Here is an 18,343-nt window from a genome sequence, read left to right as displayed (position 1 = left end):
ATCTGCATGGAGTACTGACATACAGAAGACATGATGGATGGATGGATTAATACCCTCGTTTATTTATTTCCTTTTTTAAAAAATAAATTAAAAAAAGAGGTGGGGCACCCAGTTGACTCTGGACCCCTAGAGTTTTTTTTTCTCCTTACTAAGGAGGTTTTGGCTCCTCTCCTCCGTTGTCTTCTGCTCTTCTGTTCTGTATTCACAAAATGTATGGTTACTTGCATTGTTAAGTGCCTTGGAGCAACCATTTTGTATAAGGCGCTATATAACAATAAATTGAATTGAATTGTTAGTAAGTATTCAAGTTTACAGTATGACCCACCTGAGAAAATATTCTGTAGTCCTGTGGTTCAAAGTTCCTGGACGATCTCTCAGTCTCTTTAAAGCAACAGCTCCCTGTTTTGGAGAAGGTGTTAAATTGGTCCAATTATGTAACTCGAATTAGGAGTGGTCATAATATTACATCTGTTATGCTATCTGCTGTATATTAACTGTATAATCAGATGTTATTTCTAATCAAACGTCATCACATGGTCTTAGTTGTTTATGTAGTAACTGAAAATTGGTTACATTTACATTTTAAAAACCCATGTTTGGAACCTGTGTCTGAATTTAACAACTTATTTTCTATTTTTGTTTTAACAGCGTCACGTAATATCAAGTGAATGTAATCAAATATGGATCAGTTAAGATAAGCAATGGTGCGAAATGAACGTGGTGGGAATTGTATTGTTCATTTACCACTCAGATCAATGTACTGCTAAATCTATTACTTTCCCCAAGAACAGCACTACCTCCCTAATATTAATACAGAAATCGATATATGTATATACATTGTTAATGCTATTGTCTGCATTTTATGTTGTTTTTTTCTGGGAAATCAAAGCTTTCCTTTTCTTCATTTCAATAAGTTTTCGTACTGGTAAAATATTTTTTAATTTTGTAATAGTTGGTCAAATGTTTATACACGTTAAAATCTGTCTCCGTTTTCTAACTTTTAAGCGAGGTATTGGGCGCAAAAACAGTGTTCATCTTTCAGCATTTTGAGTTTTGTAGCTTTTGGGCACAAACTTTCCACCAATCAGGTCGCATTTATGCGCTCAGTCTAGGAGGAACAACATGGAAGTTTAAATCTGGGGTGTATGTTTTAGAGTAGGAGAATACACACAGTTCTCGCATGAAAATCTAACATCTCATAAACGAATTGTTATTATGAGAGTAAAATTTTCTTATAGAACAGTTTTTGAAAGAAATGAAAATGCTGGGTATGTACGTGCCAGACAGATTTTCCCTGAAGTCTTCTAAGGTCCAAGAAGGAATCGGTCTTTACACCGCCAGACGAGTGAAAAAGGTTTGTTGATTTGAGCACAATCACGAAATCCTGATTTACAGAAGTTCCTTAATGTAATGGAATGCGTGCGAGAATTTTTAATATGTGATCCAGCATTAAAGTCAAGACAAATGACTTGTGAAAGCTTACGTTGTAAGGAGACACTGAACCAGTATTGAGTGCCACGTATCTACTATATACTGTAACTGTATTGTGTTGCAATTGTGTAAGATGGACAAAGCTTTTTTTTTCATATCCGTTTTTATACAGTTTAAGTGAGTTCTTTATCACATTTCATAACAGTTACATATTATATCCTCTTTTAGCAAACTTCATAATAGGTACGCAACTTAACAATGTTGGCGTCTTAAGATGCAGGATCAGCAGCTTCGACACATTCCTTAGACGTCATTTTTATAAATATGCGTAACTGATAGTGAAAAACCGGGCTAGAGGAAGACGGTGAAAAACTTTGCGTTTTGAAATTATACATATTAAAGATTCACCTTACTTTCATATTCAACGTTTTTAATATCTATACGCGAAAACAGACGATTTATACAGTACATATCTAAATGAAAAGTATGGAGACTCATGCGAATACTCATGTTTAGTTCCAGATTTTTGTTTTTTTTATCATCAGGCCAGTATTTATCTGAACAGATATTGTTATGAAAGAAATGTTTACACGTTGTATCTTTCGTGAAGAAATTGTTTTACACATTTCTAATCTTGTATAAGGATTTTACCATTGAAATGCAGGCAGAAATTGTCAGTTGTCTTCAAAAATACAACGAGGTATTGCATTAGTCTTAAGTAGTGTGTACCAGTGGTAAATAGAGGATTTTTATTTAATTGAACTGGCTTGACAACATTGCAAAAATGACCTTTATGCGTGTGTAAACTATTATTTTTCCACTTGATAAAACAGCATAAAATTCAGATTGCTTTGAAATAAAATGGTATCTAGCAATCAATGTCTGTGACATTGATGCTTTTGAATTGTGTATTGAGTTATTTTATGTTCTCTTTCAGGGGGAGAGATTTGGCCCCTTTGCGGGTGAGAAGAAAATGCCAAATGAGCTGGATGAAAGTATGGATCCCAGATTGATGTGGGAGGTATGTTGTAAGATTATTTACAGACAAATTGCATACTAATCATTTTTAGATATTTTATTTACTGATGCTACTTTATACATAGTACTTTTCATTTAGAATTTAAGACTTCCTGCTAAAAGCAAAAGCTAAATATTGCAATTCTTGTACTTGACTGTGTATGCTCAGCATGGATATGGAAATCTACCACAGAAAATTTGTATAGCATATCCTTTATATAATATAAATTAATACTTTCCAATGGGAAAGTAATGGGCACATTATGTGGTTGAAATGCCGTCTGTGAATTACTGACCATTTAATGAAATTGACCAGGTGATGTGTTATGTCTGTGGGGCCAATTAAACTGTTCTAATGCATCATAAATGGCAATTTTAATGATAATGTGTGAAAACAGAAGAAAAGTTGTTAGGTGTATAATTGCAGTGCCACTGTTAACAGAAGCTGAGAAGAATCAAATAGTAAGACAACTACAGGCAACGTGGTACATGATTTTTGTAGTTGCATAGAACCATTATTTATGATCTCAGATCTCAGACAATGGCAATCAGTTGAGACCACGTGGCAAAGAGTTTAGATGTGTGCCCAAGCTGCATCTTTGCAGTTGCTTGTGAAGTGCTCAATAAAATGTTGAAAAACTTTGTCAATTCTGCCAGTTCTGCTCTGGCTCTAAAGCAACTTGCATGAAAATTGAATCCGTTTTTTGCTTTCTTTTTGTCTCGCTGCCAGGCAATTCCAAACCTGACTTAATTGTTCTAACCAACACATTTGATGAAAACAGGATCAATTGGCTAGTAGATAGATACTTTATTGATCCCGTGAGGGAAATTGCAGTGCAACAGCAGCTTAACACACACAACACAGCCACAGTGTAACGAATTATATAATAATAGTACAATACATACAATACAATACAAGAGTTACTCACAGTCTGGACACACAAAGAACAAACTAGAACAGAACAGTACACGGAAAAATCGTATCACACATATGAATATAAATATAGATGTAAATATAGATATGGATGTAAATATAGATATAATGTATTGCACATGTCCCTGGCATATATTGCACAAAAAAAGGTTGTAAACGGGAAAAAGAAAAAGAAAAAGAAAGAGAACAGATGTAGCAGTAGATGTGTAGATGCGTTCAGTCCAGAAATAGGTCACTGTCGATGTTGCCTCTGCCAAGACGCAAGGTGGATGCGTTGTACAGTCTTATGGCAGAAGGCAAGAATGACCTCCTGTAGCGCTCCCTGTCGCACTATGGATGAATCAGTCTACTGCTGAACGTGCTCTTCATTTCTGCAAGCCTGTCATAGAGGGGATGGGAGAAGTTGTCCATGATGGCCTCTAGTTTGGACATCATTCTCCTCTCAGCCACTACCTCCAAGGGGTCCAGGTCAGACCCAATGACAGAGCTTGCTCTCCTGATGAGCTTGTATTGTTAACCTAATTATATTAATCATAATTTATAGATTAATAGTAATTTCTTGAATTTATGTAGTGTTTTTCATCTCAAAAGGTCCCAAAGCACCTAACAGATGGGAGAAATATGCTACTTTCATAGCTTGAAGTGTAGCTAGCACCCACCAATTATGGTAGAGCAGCTACAATACACCACATAATAGGCAGAGAAGTGAGAAATTGCTCACTTAATTGACACCTGATTGATAATGAATTCACCAACTGGACTGGGGGAGGAATTCATGTAGATCTGACTGTACAAACCCAGAATGTAATTTTGGCAGAACACAGAGGATACCATTCTTGTACTTGTGAACATTTCCATGAGCTTTTTAATAACCAAATAGTGTGGACATTGGTTTACCAACTCGTCTGAAGAATGTTATCTCCAAACATGTCTCCTATCACAGTACTGACCAGGCCCAGCCTTGTTTAGCTGTTAGATCTGACAATATCAGGCTATGAGGTAGAATGGTTTCTGTAGAAGTGACATTTAAACCCCATTAATGCATTTCATTGACAACATTGTTCATACTGTATATGAGCTCACTATTCCATGGAACACATTTTCTGTCAGACTCTGATCAAGTCAGTGACACATGTTAGAGAACCAACACATATGGGCTTAAAATATGACAAACCAAGCAAAATTATTTTTTATGATTTTCAATTGCTAATGCTCATACACCTGTGTGATTGGAACTCCACTCTCCCTCCACCTTCATGGTTTGGAAAACTAGCACTGCTGCCACTTTCTATTTATCTGGTTTGTTTTCAATGTGTCTTTGAGACAGAGCTTCTTGCTTAATGAATTTTATACCCTCTCATTCATGGCTGTATGTCATCATGGTCAAACATTCTATCAACATTGAATGTGCTTGTGTGTTATCTACATACTTTTTTTCTTGACACATTAACCTAGAACACCCTTTCATTATATGACATAATATGTTTTACATGTGGAAGCAGTATTAGATTAAAATGCAAATAACATGAGAATGGTGCATGAGTGATTCTTAGTCATGCTGTAACACTTAAGTGAACTTTTGCTGCATGTGAAATGTATGGTATGGAATGATATCATAAATAACTTTGAAAAGAAAATGTTTTTCATCAGACACCTAGCAGCCATTTTACAGCATCATCCATTTCATTTTCTTTAAGTCTCTACTGTTTGCTCATAAATTGAAATGTTAAAGTAAAAGGTTATCTTGGAAACATTATTTCACTTTCCAGGTTCGTGGGAATAAAGGAGAAGTTCTTTATGTTCTGGATGCTAGCAATCCACGGCACGCAAACTGGCTGCGTTTCGTCCATCAGGCCCCATCACAAGAGCAAAAAAACCTGGCTGCTATCCAGGTAAAGCTGTCTTCTTTTAGGTAGCACCTTTATATTATCTTGAAATTACAGTGTCTGTAGATATTTTGTTTTTTCTGGATCAGTTGCCTAGTGAATTTTTCATTTTTTATCTAATGTAGATAGAAAGCATACTTACTGTAACAAAATCATCAGTTAAAAATGTACTGGTTGACAGTAAGAGTAAGAAAATTCTCTATTGTATGTAACCCTTAACATTTCCTGATATCAGAATTCTAACTGAAACTCAAGAAAGTGAGAAGTGAGCAGAATAAACAAATGTGTCCTAACATTTTTAAAACACTAAATTGAGGAAATTATGTCTGAACAAGACCAATACTGTCCATACTTTTACGTCTTACTACAGGAGTCACACACCAATCTGATAATCTCATTTAAATTTTCTTCTTACATGCAGTTTCTTGTTGGAGTTCAAAAGTTCAAACTTTATTAAGTCTTATTATTCTTTAGTCTCCAGTAATATGCACTGTACTGTTTCTCATTTTTTGTTTCTATGGTTAGGTGCCCATTTGAGATATTTCTGACTGTTTAACTTATCACATCACAGACCTCGACTTCAATGCGATGACATTCACTAGAGAACTGAAAATGGCAACAAGATGGTTTCAGGTTATAAAATGTCTCACTTGATGGTTTAGATAGAACACTTTTAACCTTTCTGCCTTAGATGCCTTTGTATGCATTACACCTTTGGTTTCTTTGTTTCTGTATGTAAATGTTGAGGTCTGCAGGAGGGTGCCCTGAAAGTTTGGTGTGGATACAAGATCATTTTATCTCCTTCGTTGAAGACATTTTTCATACTACTTTCTCCCTGCCCCTTGTTGAAAGGAACAGGGTATCTACAATAGCTGGTGACTTCTCTTCGCAAGGGACTTGCTTTAATTACTGTAGTTCAGGTTCCAAAATATGTCTACTGAACTCTAACTGATAATGTAAACTCCTTTTCAAAGGGGAAACGTTTGTTGGGAGTAGCTGAGATAAATTATGAGTAAGTGTATCTATTATTATAACTGTATTTATTACTGAACATTTTCTGTAAGACAGTGGTTGAAGCATAATTTACTATTTTAGTAGGATTTCAGTACGACACCTACATGGCCCATAATTGTGACTGGTTGTACAGTCAAAACTATGTTGCAAAAATACTTCAACTCGTTTAATTTTAGTAATCATCATTTAAATAGGCAGTGCAAGTTTTCTGCTTAATTATGGTTTAATACAGCTTGCAAGACAGGTAGACTGACAACATTTAAACATAAAACACAAAGTCCTGTATTTAGTTTAGCACAAATGTTATCCTTTTTACTCATAAATTAAGCATTATGAAAACAAGTGGTAAATTGTTACATCAAACATCTTGTAACACACTTATGATTTAGGTAGCATTTTTTTTGCCCTGAACATATTAATCTTATCCAATAAAAAGGGATCTTTTACATTGCAGCTTGCAATGTGGACGTCAGTTTCTGAGAGGTCTTAAAACCAGAGGGCTAGGTGATTAGTAATCTGACAGAATGCTGTTCTGTGTCTAGATCATGAAACAAAGGACTTGTTTAATAGAGTTGGAGAGGTTAATAGGAACAGAAGTATTTTCTCTGAACTTTGAAAGACTATGGTTTAGATGATGCTATATTGAATGATAAGTAATGAAGACCAAAGCAGTAGTTAAATATGTAAAGTTAGAACAAGCTATCTCTGTTAAGCAGGCAAAGGAAAAGAAATCATGGAAAGTGGGAAGGTTAAATTTCTATAAGCTGCTTAATGTCATTTTTATACTGTCAGCTGCACATGTGAAAGACTGCAGTCTACTCATGGTGTCTTAATAGCTATAATTCTTTCAAAGCAGAGGGATTAAATTGTTATGCAATGAGGAAACCATATCTAGAGCACACTGAGGCTGTGATAAAGATGGCATGAGCCTGTCCCAGTGATGTACTATTTTTTAGCAAAGATTTGATTTAATGTCCCTCAAAGTCAAACATTCAGTTGAAGAAATAATTAATGTATTTTTTCACTGAATCCATTTACAATTTAAATTAAAACCACATAGGCAACATATGTAAGAGATAAGGAACAAGTTATAGGTTTATTCCATGCTGAAAAAAAGAAGAAAGAGAACACAACGTTTCGGCCGTGGAGCCTTCTTCAGGTGCCTTCTTCACACCTGAAGAAGGCTCCATGGCCGAAATGTTGTGTTCTCTTTCTTCTTTTTTTCAGCATGGAATAAACCTATAACTTGTTCCTTTGCAGCCTACGCATGCTGACGCAGCTACCCACCTGATATATAAGAGATATTTAGTAATTCCACATTGAGGTTTCTGTTTTTGTTTTAAAACTTGTATTCTGAATTCAACTTTCATCCTTTTTTGCCAATAAATTGGGATTAAGTTGCCTGGAACCTCTTTTCTGTGAAAAATAAAGCAGTGGTGTATTTCTTCTAGAATACTGTTGGAAGTATTTCCCTATGAAAGGTTTTAACTCCCCAGTGTAGACCCTCAGTCTCCTTCAAATGAAAACTGCTAGAAATATTTTTCTGTTAAATGAGTTTGCTTTGACAACACAATGTTTGGTCTTTAGATATTATTTCTATTTGAAGATATTGTCATGTAAGCACATTTAGCTTTTCAAATGTTTAACATAAATTAAATAAAATACCACATAGTCTTGTCTGACTTGGAATTGAGCAAACCACATTTTTTTCTCGAATGGTTACTAACCGTATAATATATCTTTGCTGTCTTCTGCCAAGAGACATCAGAGTGACGCTATGGTCAAGTCATAAAGTAATGTTCTAAACAGTTTAACAAAACAATTTGGCCTCAATCTTTTGTTGATAAACTTTGAAAATAGGGTTATAGGAGGTATAATCCAGTGGCTCACACAATCTCAACACTTAATATTGTATAATTTTATGGGAGAGCTTAGCTATTCATAGCAGTTTTTTTTTCTTTTTTGTTATTGATTAAATATTTTACTCAATTACAGTCATGAAATGAGCTAAACAACTTCCCCAGGAAAATTATTTTCAGAAACGACATTATTGACTGCAGGTGAAAAACCTTTTTTTGTACTAGAAATATTTTGACAAATTTTCAGTTTGGGTAATTCTTTGATGGTAAATATGGGTTAAATATCTAAGTGGCTTGTAGGGTCAAAGTTATCTATGGTCTTACATGGACTGAAAAACAAGACCTTTCCTGGAAAGGATATTAGGCCTAGAGTTTAACCCCTAACAAATGCTGGTACACATTTAATACAGCTGAGTTGACAGGAGCAATCAGGATGACATGCTTTGCTCAGGGGTACAACAGCAGCACTGTCTGTACAGGGGAGTTGAAAGCTGAACCTCTGATTTTAGATGTAACTAGGAAAACCTAGACAGTTCTCTGTGCACTTCTTTCTTGATCATATGGATGAAATAAAATAGGCAGCACCAAAAAAATCAAATAACACAAAATAGCAGATGAGAAGATCACCCTGTAATCCACATTAATTTATCTTTTAAATGAATTGGTGGATATGTTTCATCAGTATTAAAAGCAATGAAGCAGTAGGAAAACTTGGATTCATGCCTCTTTAACCAGATCTGCTCACAACTATGCTGCCCATTCACGTCCTTAATGCCTTTAATGCCCTGTTGAAGAAATCTGACTGTGTGAAGATTGAGGTCAGCTTTAGACATCTGTTTCTGGCTCTAAATTAAAGTATAATTCTGTAATTTGTTATTATGTAATGTAGAATTAATCATCTAAAATAATATTTTAAAAATTTTACTTTTCTTGGTATCTCCAACTTTCTCATAATAAAATGTGGAAATTTAAATTTAATATTTAATATTTTTAATGGATCCCTTATTTAAAAAATAATAAAATAAAATGCACAATTTCAGTAGTTTTGTTCTTGTTAAAAAGTGTTAAAACAGTCATATTATGATCATCATATTAATGAGATATATTTTAAATTCTTTATTTGTAGTTATTTGGTTTTCTCATTTCTATGTATTTCTGAGAGGTTTATTTCCATTGCAAAAATGTATATTTAGTGTTTACATATACTAAGCATCAAAATAAACACTGCAACATGAATTATGAGAAAATTGACATTTTATAGGACAGACATATGTAAATTTATAATGCTGATTAACATCTGTTATCAACGGTTGTTGTACTGTTTAAGTCACAGGGTAGAAATCTGTGTGTAGCCACTGCTGGAATCAGTGCAAGCTGCATTCACACTGCACTTCAGTAGGCAAGGAAGGTCGAGTATCGAATCCTCCATCTGGGTCAGGAACGTGCGTCTTAATCCAGTGACCATGGATTGTGGCTCCTTATGGAAAGCTATGAGGATAAAATCTGTTGTAATAACAATGAGCTATAATGTAGCCACCACAAAAGTCAGAGAAATGTTTGAGAAAGAACTGCTGATAAATCGAATGTAGATGTTCATTATGAAATCCCTCCAGATAAAACTGGACTATAACAATTTCGTGGGCGCTCATGTGTTGGCATTACTTAATTTACACTCTAATGGCTTTTAAGTAGAGCTACTTGTTAAGCCATTGTGTAGTTGTTCAATTTTGATTTAATTTGTGCATTTACTGTAGCTTGACCTCAATGGGAGGAGCTTGCAGCTGGTCAGGACAAAATACAAGAATATCATCCACAGTGCTACTGTTCAGTAGAGTACAGTTCTGTCCTCTGAATGAAAATATTCCTTATTTTAGCCAACAAGAAGAAGCATGAGCAGAGTAAGACTGGAGAGTTAGGAATCATCATCATCAACACAACAAAGAATGTATTCCTTTTTTGGGATCTTGTTTTCTTCCCTACATTTTTGTGGTGTGAATCAAGTAGTATAGGTGAGCCCTCCCAAGTTACCGAGAGTCTTAAGTCTTAATGTCTGTATTGGTTTTAGGCACGAGATTAATTTCTTAACTGTGCATTGATGCTGTGAATTAATTTGCTGTTAAAATGAATAGCTCGTTTTGGCCCTGTTGGGGCTTTAATGTCAGTTTCTATGCAGTCAAGAGAGCCGGTCATATTAGGAAATGCTGCAAGAAATGGTTAGATCTCATAGCATGGCTACAGGCAACAGAAGCTACATTTACAGTGGATAGAATTAAATATGAGAATATTGCCAGTAATTTCATGAATCCCCTGTTTGATGGTATTTTGGTGCAAACACCACTTTCCTTATTGCTCAAAACTGATGCACTCTTAGTTGCCAACACAGCAAAAAAAAAAAGCACCAGTCACAAGGATTCTCAGCCCTATGAAGAAGGTTTAAGTTTCTTTTAACACTTCGCTATGACAAGCAATATTTACAATGTGTGGGCTTAAGAGATTGGAGTGTAAAGTATACTCTTTCTGCTGAAAGAGTATCTTTCATATAAAAATTATCTGCCGTAAAGCATGATCTAAAAAAATTCATCCTCTCCGCAAAGCTCTAATGTCAACTGGATCCCTGAAGAAATGTGACATCATTGGTCATGATTGGTCTGTGAGTTAAGCTCCTTACCTCAAAGCCAAGTTAAGTTTGACTTCACCTGCCCTGGAACAGGTTAAGAATAGAGGATGTTGCTGTAGTTACTTAACTGTATACAATTAAGTCCACATTTACAAAAGTTGTCCAGTTAACTGAGTAATTTTGCTTCAAAAAGCAGCCCCTTGACATCTCATCACAGTGGCCTAAACAAAACCTCGATTCATTGCTAAACATGACTTGGCTCCACTGCTGGCATATTTGTTCCTTTCTGTGTTTTTTCTTTATTGATTTTCATTCAGGTGGGTTAAATCACCTCATCACCTGTGCCCAAGCAGCTCTCTCATAAGGTGATTTAGTCTTATGAAACAATAAAAAAAATCACGCAAATTAAACAATCATGTCTCAGTCAGTCGTGAATGATCAGTGAATTATAATTATGCAAAACACATTTATAGACATTTATAGACACTAGAGTCTGCTTAGACTTCCTCATTCTCCCCTGGTGTGTCAAGATGAGCAAAGCATGCAACTGGTGAAATTGGATGGGTATAAGAAAAATAATGGATATTCTATTCTATTCTGTTTTGTTAAAGTATTTAATATGTTGCTTATATTTAATTTGTATTTATGTGGGCAATTAGTTACTTGAATTAGTTATAATTATTACATGCTTAATGTTGCTTTGCTGCATTTCACAACCATCATAACAGACTTCTGAAGTTATTCAGTACTACTCATTCTAACAAATAGCTGCATTTCCACTTTATATTGTATATGACTAACTGAAATCGCCACCAACCTCTACAGTGCCGAAGTAATCACAATCCACTGTTTCCAGAAGACTTTGACAGCAGAGTTATAAAGGCTGCACTACAAGAAAGCAAACCTCTCATCAGCTCCAAAATTAGAAAGGCCAGAATACAATTTGCTAAAAAGTACAGAGACGAGCCAGTAGAGTTCTGGAACAAAATGTTATGGATAGATGAGTCAAAGATAGACCTCTACCAAGTGATGGAATGGTGAAAGTGTAGAGAAAGGAATGAACTGCAGGACAATCAAAAGCACCACTTCATCTGTGAAACATGGTGGAAGTAGTGTCATGGCTAGGGCATGTATCTCTGGAACAGGCTCACTCATCTAATGTACAGTAACTAATGCTTGTAGCTTGTAGAATCGAGAATAACTGTTTACAAAAACATCTTGGCTGCGTCTGTATAAGAAAATGCCTCCAGATTTATTGGTCAGTGCTTCATCATGCAGCAAGACAATGATCCAAAACTCTTTGCCATGCTACCAAAGAGTTAATCAGGGAAAAAAAAAAGTGGAAAGACTTTGACTGGTTTAAATCCAATTGAGCATGCATTTCACTTGCTGAAAAGGAGAATGAAGTTAGAAGCCTCCCAAAACAAACAACCACTGAAAATCGCTGTAGCGAAGGCTTGGCAAAGCATCTCAAAAGAACAAACCAAGACTTTGGTGATGTGAGTAGGTCACAGGCTTGATGCAGTTATTGTGTGTATAGGATTTGCAACCAGATACTAAGTTGTTTACTACTTAATTAACTTTGAGTCAATTCCTGGAGCTCAAAAAGTGTTATTTATTCTAAAATGTTAAAGTGTATATGCTCAAGAAATAACCAGAAAAAAAATACAGTTCTGTACTTTTGGCTCATTCATCTTTTCATCTCAAATCTGAATTGTTTTGAATATAGAGCAAAAACAGCAATTTTGACTTCACTGTCCCAGTACTTATGGAGGGCACAATATGTAAAACTGTGCTATAACAGCAAAGTTGTGCATCAGCCTGTCCATTATTTATTATTGCTTGTACATGTATTTTGTATTTGAAATATTTATTTGGGTAACATAATACCAAGAAATCATGCAAAGTTAATTTTTGCATTTTTGTATTTAATAACAGGATGGGGAAAATATATTCTATCTGGCTGTAGATGACATAGACACAGATACAGAGCTTCTGATTGGCTACTTGGACAGTGATATGGAAGAAGAAGAGGAAGAAGAGGAGGAAGAAGTTATTAAAGATGACGATGAAAACAGCAAAGAATCAAAGCATCTTGGTGAGAGTCTGAGGTTTGAAGCTTGTTCCTGGCTGAACACTGAATTTTTTTTCTGTGCATGCAGTCTTGGATGCAGAATCCAAACAAGTATGATTCACATTTACATCATTCGTTTTCATCACTTAACTTGCACATTGTTATTTTCTTTTTCTTTTTCATGGTGTGTTCCTTGATACTTTTGCATAAGTACCTTCAATATCACAAAGACATTTTTATTGTACTCCATTAACTAAACAATAATTCACATTAATTTGAATATTGAAAGTGAAAAACTGCATTTTTATATGACATATCTGGACAAATGCAGTAATGTAACTACAAAACAATATGTTGTTCAATTATTTTGTAAACATTGCACTGCAAAGGGGTAAGAACATTATCAGACCCTAAAGACCATGTCAGCTAATGTATTTTTCTAACCTAACATGTGACATGTATCATATGGAACAATTACTATTGTGGTTCCATATTTGAGTCATTTACATGATGAGTAATGGTGATGACAGCTGGTACAATCAGGCTTTTGTAAAATACCCCCTTCGTGCAACAAATGAAGCAATTTTGCTTTACCCAAACTGCTGTGTAGTGGGGTTGCTGGCACATAATGGTCACTATCCATCATGCTGATGGGAGCTTCACTTACTGTAAGTGGTAGAGGAAGTGGGATTCTTCCTATATGAAAAGTGCTTTGAGATCCTTTTGGATGAAAAATGCTATAAAAAGATATGTAAAAATGCAAGAAGTTATTTTACAGTGTTCAACATGTGAACATCCTGATTTTTCTCACTCATAGTTCAGTGCAGGGTGGCACGGTGCTTAGCTTCACTGCCTAGCAGTACTGGGACCCACAGTTCAATTATAAACCTGGGGTTCTGTCTGTAGAGTTTGTGTTTTGTGTTCACTTGGGTTTCCTCTGGGTGCTCTGGGTTCCATGGGTTCCTTCCACAGTCCAAAGACATATTGGTAGGTTAATTGGCTTGTTAGAAAATTGGGCCTGCAATGTGTGTGTGTGTCTGGGGATGCGTGTACCCTGCAATGGACTCCAGGGTGAATCCTGCCTTCTGCCGATTGCTTGGGATAGGCTCTAATTCCCACATGACCTGTATTGGATATAGCAGTTAGAAAATGAGTGGATGGATAGTTCAATGTACACAGCTTAAGAGTTTTTTTTTATATTGGGGTTTCTCTATATTCAACAATATTTCTGGAAGTCAGGAGATTGCAATGGCCACTTTCAGAAGATTGTTCCTTTCCTTTTTTTAAATTGCATTATTGTCTTAGCCTTGTTTATTAATTGATGAAATAATAAACTACAATCGATGATCATTAAAACTCTAGGTGTTATTTTAGTCAGTAGTACATTAGTGCTGTACTTTATGTTCCTTCTTTCATACTAACATTTCTGGCCATTAACACGCTAAGTCATACATGCAACTGATAGAATGATTAAGTGCCATAGCGTTCATTTGGAAATTGTAAAGTGGAATATTTGTCTCTCATTTTTAGTTTATTTCCGTTTACCTTACAAAATAACCAAAAGGAGGATAAATAGTGAAAGTGAGTTATATTACCAGTACTCTGGGCTGCTGTGAATGAAGTCTCTGGTTTTGCAGAGATAGCGATCAGAAAAGAAGACCACCACTGTCTCCTGTGTGAGAGCAGTTTCCCCAGCCAGGAGATTCTTGCGGCACATCTACAGACCTTGCATCAGAGGCCCAGTGAAGACAAAGAGTTCAAGTGCAGGAACTGTGGGAAGAAGTTTCCAGTTAAACAGGCTTTACAAAGACAGTGAGTTTCTTTTTTATTAAACAAAAGAACTGCAACATACAGGTCTAATAAATTTAATGAATTATATTAGTTAATGGTTAGCATTGCTACCTCGCAGTGCTGAGGCCCCGAGTTCAGTTCTGGACCTGGGGTGCTATCTGTGTGGAGTTAGCATGTATCTGTGTTCTTGTGGGTATTTGGCAAGGCGCTCCAGTTTCCTCCCACAGTCAAAAGACATACTGTTAGGTAAATTGGCTTCTGGGAAACTTGTCCATGGTTTGAATGTGAGTGTTTATGTCTGTGTGTGCCCTGAGATGGACTGGTGTCCTGTTCAGGGTGTATAGGCTCCAGCTCCCGCTCGACCATGTATTGGATAAAGAGTTTAGAAAATGGATGGATGGATATTCATCATGAATAAAATCAAAGAGCATGTGAGCTGATATACAGATCAGTATGAAAAAGCATACAACTCAAGATTGTATGTTTCTGCTGTAGGGCCTTTTATGTGTACATGGCAAAGTTTGTGGATTGTTGATGTTTGATTTGGAGGCTAATGTGTTCCTTGCTTTGTTGATAAGGTGCACATACTGTGACTTATATTGATTAATGTGGGATCAAACATAGTTTGATACATATAAAAGTTTTGTAAAACATCCTTATTAATAATTATTCTGAAGCCTATGAGTGATTTGCAGCAAATGGCACATTCTGGAAGTATCCCGGTATCCCAATGAAAGTAAAAACTGCAACAAAATGTAGTTCCTGTTTCAAAACGTAAACATTGAAAAAGCGAGTACTGAACAACAAGCTTAAACACAGGAGAAAGTGCAACGATGCAATTGAGGACCTGGGAAAAAAAAGCAACAGCAAAGAGAAGGTGATAGAGAAGAGCTGGTCCCATAATGTCACAGAAATAAATGTATGTCAGCCTGTCCTGAATAACCCGTCTGCCATCAGATCACCAAATGATTTTTCTCCACTATAGGACCTAGTAACAGACAGTTAATTAGAATGCTCAAGGCTATAGCTCCCTGGGCACTAACATTACATATATAAATATTAAGGTATGAGACGCAACAAATTCAACAGTTACAGTGTCCTAGAAAAAACAAAATGAGAAGTGGTGGTTCTTGGAGAATCTATTCTGCAGAAGCCTGCAAGTAAGATATGAATGATATTGAATTAAAAAAGTCTGTTTTCTCCCTGGACATGGAGTGGGCGTCATTGTCCAAAGACAGGGTCTGAGCAAACGCACATTAAAACAAATGTTGATGTTGTTCATGTTGAGATGGGCAACTTTGGCATAAACAATACTCTTTCCAATTGAAACAAATTTAATGACAAACAAATTGAAAAGTAAGACCAAAGAAGGGGTTTTCTCAGAGATCCTGCCTGCACCACAACAAAGTAAGCAACTACAAATGTTAATTTGTAAACACAGCACATCGATGAGGATGTTGTTTAAGTGTTTCTCAACCACTGGTGATCTTTCTATGATAAAGGATACCTGTATATTTGAGCAAAATTGGCAATAGTTATAGTATCTTACAGCAAATATTTACTGAGAAATTCAAAACCATTTAAACTAGAAAAGAGGCAAAGACTGAATGTGCAAAGGAGATACGGAAGGAATACTGTCAAAATAACCCTAAGGGGAAAAACAGACCATCAGTGGAGCAAGTAACTAAACAGTATATTTAAATATCTAAGTATTAGGAACAAAACAAAATAAATAGAAACATTCAGTATTACCATGTATTATTGCTATAATTGGAATCACAGAAACATGGCTAACAGATAATAATGGTGATGAATTAGTGGATACACAGCAGTCCAATTGGATAGAAAAGATACAAGAGGTGGGGGTTTAGCACTGTATGTAAAAAAAAACATTCAGGCTCAGGACCTAACTGAGATTAGTCAAGACCTTCAGAAACTATAATAATCAGATGTGTAGAATATATACAAAAGCATAATATTAGAAGAGTAATACAGACAGCCAAATTCATGTGTCCATTATAATGTAGGCACATACAGATGCAGTCATCTATAATGTTCATCAAACCTCGCGTTAAAGGTAAGCATGCAACATTATACCACACTTTTAGCCAGTGTGCTGCAATCAACCTTTCACTGCTCAAAATAGAATCGATAGGTGGCCCTTCTGATGTTGCTTTAGATGTTACTGAAATGACAGCTACATTTAATCTGTGTTTTTCTTAGTCTAATAACCACTTTCTTGAAAATATAACATATGTGAATATATGTACTGCTGAAACATTGTATTTTATTTTAATAACTCCTTTAAAAAATTGGTGTTAATTATTTAATCTAAGATGAAATAGGCACTGTGCATGAACAAAGGTAATACGGATGTTGTTGTACAGCACAATGTAGAAATCTGTGGATGTTCACAGAATTCTGTGTTCCTGTGTGGAACATTGGAAATTGTAGTTTTTTGGCATCCAGGAATTAAGCTCACATGTCGAATTAAAGTACATGATTTTCTTTGTTCTTTCGATTCTGTTAAATAGACCCGTTAAAAAATTGAATATTATTTCAGACATTTAATTTTAATCAATTTCACTCACAAAACCAAACAGTATTGAAAATATTTATGTCAATGTCCTCTCATATCAGAGCTAGTACTCAAAATACTTTGTTTTTAGTCTATCTTAATACATCGCCTGTAATGTGGGAGGCCCTAGTTCGAAACACGTCAAATGTAGTTCTATTTGATCACATTGCCTCTTGGGGATGATTAAATTAAGATTAAAATAAAATTAGCAATAACATGAATGAGCCTGTGTAGTGCAGAACTACTGTAGCAAACAAGAGATCCTGGAGCTGTTTCACAGTGCAAGACAGGGATAGTTGGGAATTGAACCTAGGCCTCCCACACATGAGGAAAGAATTCTACCATCAAACCACCAGTGTGTCACTCATGTATTAGCTACAGTGCAATTACCAATGTGTAACTGTAAGTCTTTCTTTGAAAGTAATTAAAATATATTTTTTATATGTTTATTTTATTTTTATTTAGTATGATATATTTTTAAAGGCAAGTTTTACAGTATAATATATTTTTAATAATCTAAAATAAAATTATGGTTTCTAATTACTATTTATACCAAATTACAGTATATTCTATGTAATTTCAATTATTTTTGTGTTATACAGTATTGTGTCATACAGTATTTTATTTGGATTTGTGCGTAATCATTGTAGTTATTTAAATTGTCGCTAGTAAAGTAGAAATGCCCTACAATATGATTAGCCATGGAAGAACTAATGGATTAATAAACATTTAATTTTTATTATTAAAGTAAGATTTGAGTGACAGCCACCTACAACTGCTTTACATTAAGGATTCACTGAGCCACCTGGCAGTTTTAAAGAGTAGTGCACTTTGCTAAAATATAAAAGGCAAGATGCATTGCTGTTTGTCATGTTGAAGCACTTGTTGCCACTTGTGGTATACCATCTGACACCTTGCACATGCATCTGTATAATGAAAGTAGTATCATATGTGTGAAGGGAGAATGGTTATTATGCAAGGTTTCAATTTTCTTCACATAGAGCGAGAAAAATCAGTAGGGACCTCAGTACATAAAACTGAAATGGTAGACAAGGCTAATGTCTTCAGATCTTTATTCCTTATTTTCCCAGATCACCTATTGGAAGGAATAATTAATTAAGTAAAATATAAGGGGAAAGGAA

The 18,343-nt window shown here is 35.3% G+C and overlaps 1 protein-coding gene across 2 annotated transcripts in view; it reads left to right on the top strand.

Moving 5' to 3' along the window:
- Window positions 1–1,076: 1,076 nt before the first annotated feature.
- Window positions 1,077–18,343, top strand: part of prdm5 (PR domain containing 5) — a 79,270-nt gene continuing 62,003 nt past the window's right edge. The window contains exons 1-5 of one of the 2 annotated variants that reach the window (XM_088628149.1): window positions 1,077–1,354; window positions 2,369–2,452; window positions 5,152–5,274; window positions 12,697–12,856; window positions 14,470–14,644. In XM_088628149.1, coding sequence (XP_088484275.1) covers window positions 1,256–1,354; window positions 2,369–2,452; window positions 5,152–5,274; window positions 12,697–12,856; window positions 14,470–14,644 — 641 coding nt within the window. In that variant the 5' untranslated portion in view covers window positions 1,077–1,255. The remainder of the gene's footprint in view (window positions 1,355–2,368; window positions 2,453–5,151; window positions 5,275–12,696; window positions 12,857–14,469; window positions 14,645–18,343) is intronic. The other variant, XM_088628156.1, reaches the window with a different exon arrangement.

Source organism: Lepisosteus platostomus, chromosome 1 (assembly GCF_059453375.1).
Source record: "Lepisosteus platostomus isolate fLepPlt1 chromosome 1, fLepPlt1.hap1, whole genome shotgun sequence".
In the NCBI taxonomy this organism is placed as follows: Eukaryota; Metazoa; Chordata; class Actinopteri; order Semionotiformes; family Lepisosteidae; genus Lepisosteus; species Lepisosteus platostomus.
This window is presented reverse-complemented; position numbering and strand designations above follow the sequence as displayed.